Source organism: Furipterus horrens, unplaced genomic scaffold (assembly GCF_987537825.1).
Source record: "Furipterus horrens unplaced genomic scaffold, mFurHor1.1.pri manual_scaffold_9, whole genome shotgun sequence".
Lineage (NCBI taxonomy): Eukaryota > Metazoa > Chordata > Mammalia > Chiroptera > Furipteridae > Furipterus > Furipterus horrens.
In genome coordinates, this window is record NW_028327179.1 from 85,271,271 (window position 1) to 85,285,160 (window position 13,890).

Sequence of the window (13,890 nt, forward strand, 5' to 3'; positions counted from 1 at the left end):
GCTCGCTCCGCCTGACTGCTGTCTGTGGTCTCGGCTCAGCAGGCGCTGGGGGAGGCGGGGTGGGGACACTCCAGGCCTCCTCCCACCCAGCCTTTGTTCAGGGTGGTTCAGGGAGGGCTTCTGGAGTCTGTCATCCTGCCGGCTGCACCTACCTCCCAGCAGGGCACCTCGACCCGGGGGTCCCAGCCCCATCCTGACCCAGCCTTAGCTCAGAGCTGCAGGAGCCCCAGCCCCTCAGGGAGCTGGGAGAGGGCAGGGGCAACCTCTCCTGCATATGATAGCAGAGGAGACCCTGAAAATAAACACAAATTCATCCTTCTGTGGATCTGAGACAGCTGATCTCCCTGCCCCCTTGAGTTACTCCAACCATCTGGGATTCCCAGTTCAGCTTTTAACCCTTTTTCGCCTGTGTCCAGGAAACGTGGACTGATCTGGGTTCAAATCCCTGTTCAGCCAATTCCATATGCCCTTAGACAGCCGCCTTAACGTCTCCACCCCTCAGTTTCCCTGTCTGTAAACTGAGGGTCATATTATCTATAGGCTTGCAGTGCGGATTCAGTGAGATTATGCAGATCAAGGACTTAGGGTAGTGGTTGGCACAACACAAGTCTCAGTAAACAACAAATAGCAATAGACACTACCCCCTCTCTGAAATCAGGGGCTCCCAGACACCTCTTCTTTTCTCCACCTATACATTCCTTCCTGCACTGTCCTCACAACCCCTGTCCACCCCAGTAGTCCCAGGCTCTGCCCCAAATGCCAGGGTCTCTCTTTGCTGTCTGATCCCAGGCCATTTTCCAGCTCCTGAGCTCAGGCCAGGCCTGTGGATGAGCAGGGGGCAAAGCAGGGAGCAGGGCTGGGCCCTGGGCTCAGCAGGCGGATGGGGCTCCAGGGAGGAAGTGAGGGAGCTGGCCACGTGGGCCCACAAGTCTGGGAAACTCCTTAGCACAGCTGGGAAGCAGGCGGAAGTGCGGAGGGGCCCCAGGCTCACAGGCAATGGAACCTTGAGGGTGGAGCCATGAATCCAGCAGAAGCCATCTCCTTTCTGCCACGAAGACCAGCAAATCAGAGGCCACCCTTCCCCCAAGCCCAGGCTGGAACAAAGGTCCCTCAGCCCACTCAGCATGCACCTTAAGAGAGGGCAGCTTCTCTCCCCAGGAGTGTGGCCCCTTATAGGGCCTGAGCAGTTGGCAGCAGAGGGAGGGAGGATGGGAGGCAGTGCTGAGGCCTGGTCTCAGCCAGTCTGGAGCTAGGCCAGTAGGAGCAGAGGAAAGCCAGGGACAGCTGGTGGGAAAAGGAACCGGGAAGCGCAGCTCTGTTCCCGCTGGTGTTAAGAAAAATAATTCCTGTTATAAGACAGGTCCCTTGGGAGACTGGGTGGAGGGGAGGTGAAGAGCAGACTCCACTGAGAGCTGCCAAATCAAATCCTGGGGCTGATGGCTTCTTGCTGATGACCTCAGGCAAGTCATTTAACTTTCAGCGGTTAAGTTGTCTTGGTTGTGACATGTAACTCTAATAGCGCCCACCTCATAGAATGTTTGTGAAGGTTAAATAAATTAATGGCTGGAAAGAGCGCTTGGCATGGCACTGGGCAGGTGGTCACTAGCTCTTATTACCTCTCTTATGTGATCTCTAATTGCCACCCCAACCATGCAGGTGGGGGCTAAGGGGAAGCAGAGTTTGCCACTCCAAAAATATGACTTTTTGGATTTGCTTATTTTAAGCTGGTTATTTTAAAAAGACAAAAAAAAAAAAAAAAAAAAAAAACAACTCAGAAAGAACCTTTGAACATCCCCCTTTACCTGCCTAAAAGAATTCAGATAGAAAAACCTGCTTTAAGGAAGGAGGCTATCACCTTAGCATCATAATACGATCTGAGTGTTGCAGACAGAGGAACCTAGATAATTCCATTTGTTAGACTCCCCTCTGTGTCCCACTGTTTCTGGGTGGTCCTGCAAGAATTTGATTAACACATGTTGTGCCTTCTCACCTACCTGTGAACTGCTGCTTTTCCTCTGAAGTCACAGAACCCTGCCTCAACTGCCCTATTTGGCCTCGGCGCCATATTTTTAGGGAATGCTTTCATGTACCTATGTAATACATTTGGTTATTTTCTCCTGTTAATCTGTCTCATGTCAATTTGGTTATTAGACCAGCCAGAAGAACTCAGAGCATAGAAGGAAGAATATTTTCCAACCCCACAGTGCTTCCCTTCCCATTTTACAGGTGCAGAATTTGAGAGAAGCCAGGGAAGCAGCTCAAAGTCACGCTGGGAATAAACCACAGAGCATGGATTCAATGTCAGGTTCTTGGGACCCCAGGACCTGACCAGGCTTGTCCACATCGATCCCTGGCCATGCAGCCTGGCCTCACTCTTGGCATGACCTGGCCAGTCTCCTGCTTCCAGCACCTTTCCTAGAGTCATCCCACTCCCTGTAAACATCATCACTGGGAGCCCGAGACCCCCAGTCATCCCCAGTCGCCTTGACTCCTAGCTGCTTACTGCTCTTTGTGTCTCCTACACTAGGTTCGGCAGAGTGAGAGGAGAAATGATGAGAGAACAGGAAATGAGTTTAAAAGGTTTATTTGGCCAGCTGCAAACAGGCAGGCTGAGACCAAAATTGTGTCAGCCCAAACAGCAACAAGGCAGGGGGTTTTAAGGGGAGTAGGAGTTGGCCAGACCCCCTGCAGATGGTTCAGTAGGGGAGTTGATTAGGAGCAGGAGTTGATTCTGAGGACAGAGAAGTTGCTAAATTCCTGTCTGCAGATAAAGATATCTTTGAAAGACATGGGTAGTCACTGGCGCCAGCAGTTACTCTAGGGGCAGCAGATTTTGGGGGGCCTAGCTAAAATTTGACCTGAATTCCCAGAACCCAGGTCTTATGCTTAAGACCCTACTCTGTCCAGCCGCCCCACCCCGCCTTCCCAGTGCCTACCCCAACACCCCCGCATGCCTTCTCTGTGTCTGTCAGCACTGGAGTATTGCTAGAGAGCATCCCACCACTTGACTGACCAGTTTCAGCTCAGTGGACACACAACACTACCAGTTCCCTGGTAAATCCAATCTCCTACTCCCTGCGGGGAGCACCACACACCCCTCCTTCCTTCCTAACCATGTCGGTGGTTTCACCCTTACCTGCATGATCTTGGCGAGTTACTGAACCTTTCTAAGCCCCGGGTTCCTGTCCTGTGGAACAGAGATAATAATAGTATCTCTGCCATGTGTGTTATAAGATTGCCTTAGCCTGGGTAGTTCAGTTGGTTAGAACGCCGTTCCAATACACTATGGTCGTGGGTTCGATTCCTTGGTCAGGGCACATACAAGACTCAGTCAATGAATGCAAAGATACATGGAACAACAAATCGATGTTTCTCTCTCTCTCTAAAATTAAAAATAAAAAAATGCAGAGGCTGAGACAAAGGCTTAATACAAGTTTATTTTGGAATATGATCCCAGGGAGCAGGAATGAGGGATGGGGAGAGCAAAACAGAGAAGGATGGAGGGCCATCTTTGGAAGGTGGCCCTGCTTGGGGGTAGCCACTGCTTGGGGCATCTGCATGTCCAGCCTTGCAGGACCTTCTGAGTCATTTGAAAGCAGCTCAGGGTAGAAAATGCCAGCACTTATTCACCGACATCAGTGCCCCATTGGTCAAGGGTGGCCCCTTGGAGCATTAGCTGCTCCCAGTTATGCATGAGTGAGTGCCCAAGTGGGTTTCCCAGGGTGCCCAATGCCACGTACCAGAGAAATTCCAAAGCAGGAAGGGAGAGATTTGCAGCCAGGACCCGAGGCAAGACGCTGTGGAGCTGCACCTGCACCCAGCTGCCGCCGCCTCTGTGCAACTGGACTAAGGTGTGGCTGAGAGGATTTTCCTAAGAGGGGTCTAATGAATGAGACAATGCACATAAAGCCCTTTTTATAGTGCCTGGCACATTTTAAGCATCCAGAATATATTATTTTTATTAATATAATCATCATCTCCTGCTCTGGTCCAACCTGAAAAGCCAAACTTAATGTCCTTTATCTGGAACAGAAGGTGGAGAAACTTCTGGAAAACTCACTCAATGAAAATAAAAGCCCAGGACCCTGAGGGAAGGGTGTTATTTAGAAAGGCATCTGAGTTCCAGTGCAAGTGACCGCTGTGTGCAACACAGCAGTGAACGGAAGACCGTGATCCTGGCCAGGATGCCCCGTGCAGGCCAAGAGAAGGGGGTACAGGGGTCCTGGAAGAGGGAGGGCGTGAGCACAGGACCATAAGTGCACACTAATGCCAGGCTCAGAAAAAAGAGCTTGTATTTCTCTGTTAGGCTAGTGGAACCAGATGCAGCCATCATGACAAAAACCCAGCCTTCCAGAAGGAGAAGAACGCTATGGCTAAAGAAGGAATTGCTCAGGCCCAGGTTTGGGTCCTTGCTTGGCAGGATGGTCCCACATATGGAGTGATGTGTTGGATCCAGAGGCGTGCAGGGCAGCAGAAGGGCTGCAGGGGTTAGAGTCAGTGAATTCCAAGTTCAGCTCCTGCTCCACCACTTACTGCCTGTGCTGGTGGTTCTCCGTTTCTGCCCCCTCTCATTCATTGCCCTGCTTCTTGGCCCCTACAGAACACATCTCTCAGGCTTTTGTGTCCTCTAGCTTCCTGTTGGATCAGCACTGAGGTGCATAGGCAGGGCTGGAGGGCAGGAGGAAGTTGGTGGGGCTCTTTCTTTCCTGGCCTCTTCCTGCTCACCTTGGACTTCTGTGGTAACTATTCCTTCCCCATTCCCTCAGCCCAGGCGGTGACAGTGGCTTCTTGCTATTGTCAGTCCCTGATCCTCAACATCTCTTGTTGATTCTCTTAACTGTCTGCAGATCTGTAAATGGTCCCTTCTTTAAGTTCTCTTTAGCTAAACTCTTTCTGTAAAAAAAGTCTTTCTTTTTTAACACCAGGGGAAAGGAGGGAGACAGAGAGACAGAGAACATCAATGTGCGAGAGAAACTTCAATCGGTTGCGTCTCACCCCCAACCCGTAACCCAGGCATGACCAGGAATGGAACAGACAACCTTTCGGTTCCCAGGACAGTGCCTGACCCACTGAGCCACACCATTTTGAGGGGAATTCTATTTTCTCCTGGGTTCTCAGCCAATAAGCTACCCTTACCACATATTCCATTAAGTTACTCTACTTCCTAAGCCAAAATCTTTCCTCTGGCATGCAGAAGACCCTGACATAACTGACTGCCTGTTCCTTACCTCCTTCCAGGTTGTACTGAAACCAGAAAAGCCAGTGTTCATGCTGTCTGTCATCTACCAGACCTAATAAACAGGGACAGGGATTGAATGTTAATGGGCGACCTGAGAAAACAGCGGGTTTGTACCTTAACAGACTGTCTTAAATTCCATTTAAAATGGATGCTTTTGATAAGGAGAAGAAAGTGTAGGTAAGGGGTTTGGAATTCAGGGAAAAGTTAATCAGATAAAATCTGCAGAATTCTTTCAGCTATGTCCTGGGCCTTGGTCTTTTATCTGTGTCCTGGGCAGGTAGTGATCCTCTCACCCTGGAGTATAACGGCTCAGATACCATCTTGAATTGCTTGCAGTCCTCCTGAGGCACAAAAGTGGAACTGCTTATAGTCTTCTGAAGTCAAGGTGGGACATACTTTTAGTTTCTGAAACAATCGCTTGATAAATACATTAATTACTAAGTTTATTAGCTATTACCTGAAACTAAAATTTTTCCAACATTTGAGTCCTCCATCATTCCTCACTGTTAGTCTGAATTATCTTATTTCTATGCACTCAGTTTCATATGAAAGTGCTCATTTTGCTGTTGAGCAGGTATTTTAGCATTAGACCATCTGGTAGAGGGCTTAGGAATATACTTAATTGCAGATCTACATAAGGGAGCTCATTGCATGCAGCAATAAGCTACAATACTGAAAAAAATAAAAACAACAAATTGCTCTCTAAGACCAGGTAATACTAGGCAACCAGGAGGTTAGTTTAGGCAAATACCAAAGAATCCCTCGGTTTGTTTTATGTTGAATACTCCTTCACTTACTTGCTTTATTTTATGCTTTATGAGCTGTGAATTATCAGTCAGGTTGAAACAGCAGAGTCCTTTAAATTGTTCACACCCATGATTATGTTTTAAAAGGAGGTAGTTGGTAGCAGTGCAATTCTCTAATACCGCTTCTCTAACTTGTCCCAGCTCTTGATTAATGGCACTGATGGCTTGTGAGGTGGTATTCAAAGCTTTTGCCATAGCACAGGCCAATCTACTTATTTCTCCATTGAAATAAGTTACCATGGCTGGCATTATAAATGTAGTCAATGACACATATTTAATGGGACTAAATTGGTGTGAATCACTGTTATAGTCAGGTGCAAGGGAGAGTTCCCATAGAGCCTGGGTGGGGTGGGGTTTCTGAGGCATGAACACTGTCAGTCCCCCGGAACTGTTTGCTGAAACATAGGAATAAGCAGTCCTTCCACATACTAGAAGCCACCCTGCAGGATATTTAATGTGAGCAAAAGCATAAGATACATTAGTGGTGGTGGTGCAATTCCTTTTCACATCTGCTGAAAGTGTTACAGAAACAGGGGTGTCCAAAAACAAACCCCAGAGATTGTGGCTGGGGGATGGGGAAAAGGAAGCAGCTTTTAAGACACCTTTGCATGCCTGGGGCTAGTTGTTAGTGTCTTTGTTATTCAAAATGGCTTTGATACTTCCAAGGCCCAAGAAGATGGGAGGAGTCTTGAACTGTGGGATGGTATGGAAGGAGCCTACAGAGCCTGTGTAGGGTTCTGTGAATGGTCAGAACTGGTTGCAACACCCACTGCATCAGAGGACGCAGTCAGGGATATATAAGCAGCTGTGGACATTTTTAGCTGGGACTCGCTCACTAGGACTCTCTTTCGAGTCTTGGTTTCAGGTCTCGCGCTCTTCCTCTCTCTCTCGCTCTCTCTCTCTCTTTTTCCCTCGCTCTCGCTCGCTCTCGCCCGCTCTCGCCCGCTCTCACTCGCTCTCTGTCTCCCACCTTCTCCATGCAGCTTGGTGAAGGGGCCTTCTCCATGCGGATTAAAGAAGCTGAGTGTTCCATGCGGTTTTGAGAGGGCTCTCCAGGCCGCTTTAAGAGGCTCTTGCCATGCAGTTTTGAGAAGGAGAGAAGGTCCACGCGGTTTGCAGGAATAAGGCAGTTTACACGGAGGCTGAGAATCCAGGCGGTTCTGCATTGAGAGCTGGAGGGCACCACGGCGCAGAAAGGACCACCCCAATCAGATTTGAGTGATTGGCAGCTACTGGTAAAGCCGAACTGTGCCTAGGAAGTAGGGGAACGCTGTTTCTGACTTTTCTAAGGCTGGTCTGGTTTGGTAGGGGGAGGCAGAACTATGTGTTTGTGGGTATTTTAAAGAACATAAGACTCAACAGTAGAAATCTGCAAATAATCTAAATATATATCTGTTAAATAAACAGTTCTTTTCCTTTTCACTAAACTCTAGTACTGAGAGTTGTAATTCTGGCAGCGGGCAATCGGGCCCCTAACCAAATGGCCTGTGGGTTCTGTTTCAATCAGAGCAGCCCAGAGGTTCTGTTACAAAAGCACAAAACAGTTTTTAGTACAGTTGATAAAAGCTACACACTCTCTAGCTATGGCTACATTAGCAAACTTTAAGAAAAACACTTCCCTATCCTTTAAGAGTTACCACAGGTCCCCAATTATAAATATTGGAGTAGGTCATTTTCTTATCGATATGCTTAAACACAGTATAATGTTGAAGACACGACCTGAGTTCTGCACGTCTCCTCACAGCGTCCTTACGCTGGGACGCAGGGTGCAGAACTCAGGTCGTGTCTTTGCAACTTTGATTCCCTTTTCTCAGCCTACAGTTATTTCAAAGTTAAAAGTGTTTTATGTAGTATGTAAACGTGCAGCTGAATAGGGTGGTCCTGGTTGCAGGTTATATCTTTGTTTGCTGGACTTCCATGCACTTTGATTTTCTGGAACTTATGGTTGTTTCTAGTTTTGAGGTAATTGTATTCCTTCTTAGTTGTGGAGGGAGACGCCGCATGTCTGTCTATGCCTCCATCTTGGCCAGAAGTCCTCCTAGTGAATATTTTAATTGAATTATTATATTCTTCAATTCCTGAAGTTCTGTTTTTTAAGATACTTTCATTTTGTTCATGCATCATTTTCCTGATTTTCCTTAGTTGTCTGTTTTCTCTCGAAGTTCATTGAACTTATTTAAGATGGTCGCTTTTATTTTTGTCTCATAATTATTAGGTCTTCATTTCTTTAAGGTTGTTTCTGTGCTGGCTTAGGGGAGGGGCTCTCATGGGTGAAATAATTTTTTTAACCATTTTAATGTAGCTGGTTTTGGCTTTGCACTTTCCTGGGATATTATGACTTTTTAACTGGTTTCTGGAGTTCTCTTAAAGCGTTTTTAGACAGTATATTGTTAAGTTCGTGTCTCTGTGGAAGAACAAAGTGTGGGGCTTCCTATTTTTCTAAAGGATTGGGCTGGCCTGGCAGAGGGTCCCTGGTTTATTCTTTGGGTGTTCTAGAGGGAACAGGCTATGAGGCAGAAGCCTGTCATTCTTCCAAAGTTGTGTAGTTTTTGTATTTTATGCTATTTTAGTTTGTAACTAGCCCTATAGAAATAAGGTGATTAAAACAGGGGGAAATGATAGCAGGGCCCAGGTGTTAGAGTTTAGCCTTAATTGATAGGCTTAAGTAATTGAAGCTGTGACTGGATAGACTTTCTTTATCACCAAACCTTTGCTTCTGGAATTTTGCCTAGAGGGTGGCGGCAGGCAGCAGGACCCCAAATTGCTTTTCGGTAGCATAACTACTATTGAATCAAGATTAAAGCATTTCCATCTCCCTAAAAATTATCCTGTGTCTTGTTGTATCATCCTTTCCTCTAGCCCCATAGCCCAAGGCAACCAGTGATCTACTTTCTGTCTCTATAATTTTGCATTTTCTAGAACTTCATGTAGACTTTTATGCTTTGCTTCTTTCACTTAGCGTAATGCTTTTTGAGATTCATTTGTGTTGTTTTGTGTATCAGTATTTTGATCTTTTTTATTGCTGTGGATGTCTGTGACGCGATATTCTAGCGTCCGCATCATTTAGAGCTGCGACTCAGAACATGGCGCGTTCCTAGAAGCCGCTTTCGGCATCAGTGGGCGGCGGCGCGTGGACTTGCAAGCGTGGGGTGCGGGACCAACCGACGCCACTTCGTGTTGGACAGTGGAAGCTGGAGAGCCGGGCTATTCGGACTGAGCCAATTGGTTTCCATGGATCTCAATAGTGCCAGCACTGTTGTTCTTCAAGTCTTAACTCAGGCCACCAGTCAGGATACTGCTGTGTTAAAGCCAGCTGAGGAGCAGTTGAAACAGTGGGAAACACAGCCAGGTTTTTATTCAGTGTTGCTGGTAAGTTGCTTAAAAATAGTTATTATTTTTAATAAAATGAGACACTATTCTATTGTTTTAAAAACCTACTTGTGTTGGTGGTTTACTTAGTGAAACTGATCCAATTGTTTGGCTGCCATTGCACTGCCATTTACTAATTCGAGGCATGGCACTTGGAGGACATTTAAGAGATGTTTATTGTTGGGTGAGTATACCCAAGCAGGGTATTGGTAGTATCTGCTTAGAAGGTTACACTGCCAGTTTTCTATTTTAGCCTGTAAATGCTGCCCTCAAGACTGTAAAGGAGGAAAGAGGAAGGACATCTCTAAAATCAGAGAAGGAAAACTCTGACTCCAAAAAACCTCCGCTGCCTTGCGGCATACCTCTTCAGGGGAAAGGCTAAGGGAGTAAACCCCGACAGAAAATCCGGAGCCGGCGTCCCTAAGGCGGTTTGACATTGTAGTCAACACCAGCAACTCCTGCGGCGCACCTGAAGCCAAGCTGTATTGACTTTGTCTTTCCCTTGGACCCTTCAGCTGCGAAGAGAGGGGGGGTCTGCTGCATGGGCAACAGCAGACCCTCCATATCACCCTGCCCAGGCTCTGTAGCTTCAGTTTCACTTGAGAGGACACTCCAGCGTCATCGCAAGATGTCGACTCAACACGGGAGGAGACAGATACCGGTTATAAGCTCATCCGATTGGCGAAGGAAACGAGCGCCAGGGGTCTCCTCTGACGGTGGGAGAGGTCATCGCACCTCACTGGACAGCTACCGTCTCGCCATGGCTCGCCTGCCCCACTGGGTGCGTGGGGATCAGAGAGGCGCCTCTCGAAAAGTGGGCCACAAAACACCCGCACCAGTTAATTCCAAGCAAACAACAAGAAAGAAGCCTCCAGCTCTTCGCCTCGCTAGCTGGAACATCAGGACCATGTGCCCCGGACTTACTGCAGACCTTCCGTGGATCAAGGGTGCCAGGAAAACCGCTGTCATCGATAGGGAACTGGCACGACTAAACATCGACATTGCGGCTCTACAGGAGACCCGGTTGGCCGACAACGGAACTATCAGAGAAACCAACTACACCTTCTACTGGCAAGGGAAGTCTCCGGACCAACCAAGACAGCACGGTGTTGGGTTCGCTGTGAAGAACACGCTTGTTAACTCCATAGAGCCACCCACAGGAGGCACAGAGAGATTACTTACCCTCCGATTGTCAACAACTTTCGGCCCAGTCAGCATTCTTAGCGCGTATGCCCCAACCCTCTGCGCCACCACCGAAGAGAAAGAACAGTTCTACCATGCACTGGACGAAGCGTTATCCAAGATTCCCAGAAGTAACGCTCTCTATCTCCTTGGAGACTTCAACGCAAGAGTAGGAGCCGACCACATGGCCTGGCCCACCTGCCTCGGAAACTTTGGGAGAGGAAAGATCAATGAGAATGGTCAGCGACTGCTTGAGCTTTCGTGTCACCACGGCCTGTGCGTGACAAACACATTCTTCAAGTGCAAAGAGATCCACCAGGTGTCATGGAGGCACCCCCGCTCCCGCCACTGGCACCAGCTTGACCTCGTCATCACCAGAAGAACGGATATTGGCAGCACCCTCCTCACCCGCAGCTACCACAGTGCAGACTGCGACACGGACCATGCCCTCGTGGTAAGCAAGGTGCGCATAATGCCGAAGAGGTTGCACCACTCCAAGATGAAGGGTCGCCCACGCATCAACACCAGTTGTGCCAGCAACCCAGTTAAGACCCAGCAATTCATCAACAAGATGGAAGATGCACTCGGCGAGGGAGTGGCGGCAGATGACATTATCGAATCCAATTGGCCACGTCTCCGCGACGCCATATACAACTCCGCCATTATTGCTTACGGGAAGAAAGAGCGGAAGAACGCTGACTGGTACGAGGCTCACTGGGAAGAAATGGAACCCGTGATCGAGGCTAAGAGGAAGGCCCTACTGGCTTACAAGGTCACGCCCACTGCCAGTACACTTCAAGCTCTACGGGCTGCCAGGAACAAAGTCCAGAAGACCGCCCGCCACTGTGCCAACACCTATTGGCTAAACCTGTGCAGAAGCATTCAGGAAGCCGCCGATATAGGCAACGCACGAGGAATGTATGAGGGTATCAAGAAGGCAACAGGCCCAATCCCCTCCAAGATCGCCCCCCTTAAGTCCAAGACAGGTGAGGTCATCACTGACCAGGAACAGCAAATGCGGCGGTGGACCGAGCACTACCTCGAGCTGTACGCAACGAAGAACACCGTAACAGACACTGCTCTTAAAGCCATCCCAGACCTACCAGTCATGGAGGAGCTAGACACCCCACCTACTGCGGCAGAGCTCGGCAAAGCCATCGACCGCCTCGCTTGCGGGAAAGCACCAGGAAGCGACGGAATCCCTCCAGAAATCCTAAAGAGCGGGAAACCAGTCCTGCTACAGCTGCTCCACCATCTACTCTGTCTCTGCTGGAAGGAGGGTTACATCCCCCAGGATATGAGAGACGCCAACATTATCACCATGTACAAGAACAAAGGGGACCGCAGCGACTGCAACAACTACCGGGGCATCTCTCTCCTCAGCGTCGTCGGCAAAGTATTCGCCCGGGTCGCTCTTGCCCGCCTGCAGGCCCTTGCTTCCCGCGTCTACCCAGAGTCCCAGTGTGGCTTCAGAGCTGGCCGCTCAACAGTGGACATGATCTTCTCCCTACGCCAGCTGCAGGAGAAGTGTCACGAGCAGCATAAACCACTCTACCTCGCCTTTATCGACCTCACGAAGGCGTTTGATCTGGTCAGTCGAAGCGGACTCTTCAGCTTGCTACGGAAGATTGGCTGTCCACCACATCTGCTTGCTGTGGTCATGTCCTTTCACGACAACACGCACAGCACGGTGTCCTACAACGGCGCAACCTCTGAGGCCTTCCCAGTCAGCAGCGGAGTAAAGCAGGGCTGCGTCCTCGCGCCTACGCTGTTCGGAATCCTTCTCCATGCTCCTCCAATACGCCTTTAAGGACTGCAGCGAGGGTGTCTTCATTCACACCAGTTCCGATGGCAAGCTCTACAACCTGGCCCGTCTACGAGCCAAGACCAAAGTCAAAGAGGTGCTCATCCGTGAGATGCTCTTCGCCGACGACGCAGCTTTGACATCACACTCCGAAGAGGGACTCCAGCAGCTAGTCACTTGCCTTTCCCACGCATGCAAGGAGTTCGGACTAGCCATCAGCCTGACGAAGACGAATGTTATGGCTCAAGGCACGGGGACTCCCCCATGCATCACCATCGACGGATACACCCTGGAGGTTGTCAACGACTTCACTTACCTCGGGTCCACCATCTCGAGCTCTCTGTCAGTCGACTTGGAGGTCAATCGGAGAATCGCCAGGGCAGCCACAGTTATGGCCAGACTGAACCGGCGAGCGTGGAACAATTCCAGCCTCACTGAGAAAACCAGACTGCGCATCTACCAAGCCTGCGTACTCAGCACTCTCCTCTATGGCAGCGAGACGTGGACCACCTACGCAAGGCACGAAAGGAAACTCAACAGCTCCCACATGAGGTGCCTGCGACGCGTCCTGCATGTCGCCTGGCAGGATAAGGTCCCCAACACCGAGGTGCTGAAACGAGCCAATATGAGCAGTTTGCATGCAGTTCTTAGCGAGAGACGCCTCAGGTGGCTCGGCCATGTCAAAAGAATGGATGCAGGCCATATCCCCAAAGACCTCCTCTACGGCGAGCTAGCAGAAGGCAAGAGGATGACAGGGCGCCCAAAACTGCGGTTCAAAGACATCTGCAAAAAGGACATGACACAATGCTCCATCAATCTCAACACATGGGAAGTTCAAGCAGACGACCGCCTAGCCTGGAGGCTCGCGGTCAGGCAAGGTACGTCACGCGCGGAGGCAACGAGGAGGCGGTCCAGAAAAGATCGAGGCGGAAGCAGCGTCAGCAGCAGCAACAACAGCCATCTGCCTTCACCTGTAACAAGTGCGGCAGGGATTGTCACTCCCGAGTCGGACTGCACAGCCATTCTCGGCGGTGCAGATAGACTCTCAAGAAGCTACGCCATCGTCTCTCGAGATGGACGGCTGCCGACGAATGTTGAAGACTTTCCAAAGGAGTACAAACACCTATAAGACATGAAGTGAAGGCTTGTTCAACATAAGCTCCTCCCACAAGGCAAAAGTCAGAAATGTTTGTAATAGGGGACTCAAATGTTGGGGAAATTTTTGTTTCAGATTACTAATAAGCTTAGTAATCAATGTATGAAAAAAGTTATTGTTTCAGGAACTGAAGGTATGTCCCACCTTGACTCCAGGAGATGATAAGCAGTTCCCCCTCTGTGCCTCAGGAGGACTGCAGGCAATCCAGATGGTATCTGAGCCAACCTCTTCGCAGGACACAGATAAAGACCACCACCCAGATGAAAGAATGCTGCAGCTTTTATCTGATTAAACTTTTCCCTGAATTCCAAACCCCTAACCTACACTTTTCTTC

The 13,890-nt window shown here is 49.3% G+C and overlaps 1 protein-coding gene across 1 annotated transcript in view; it reads right to left on the reverse strand.

The window, feature by feature from the left end:
* Positions 1-5,973: 5,973 nt before the first annotated feature.
* Positions 5,974-13,890, reverse strand: part of LOC150002105 (uncharacterized) — a 28,339-nt gene continuing 20,422 nt past the window's right edge. Inside the window, 4 exon segments of the mRNA XM_090286900.1 lie at positions 5,974-6,565; positions 7,581-7,675; positions 7,677-7,750; positions 13,494-13,602. Of these exon segments, the coding sequence (XP_090143026.1) occupies positions 5,974-6,565; positions 7,581-7,675; positions 7,677-7,750; positions 13,494-13,602 (870 nt within the window).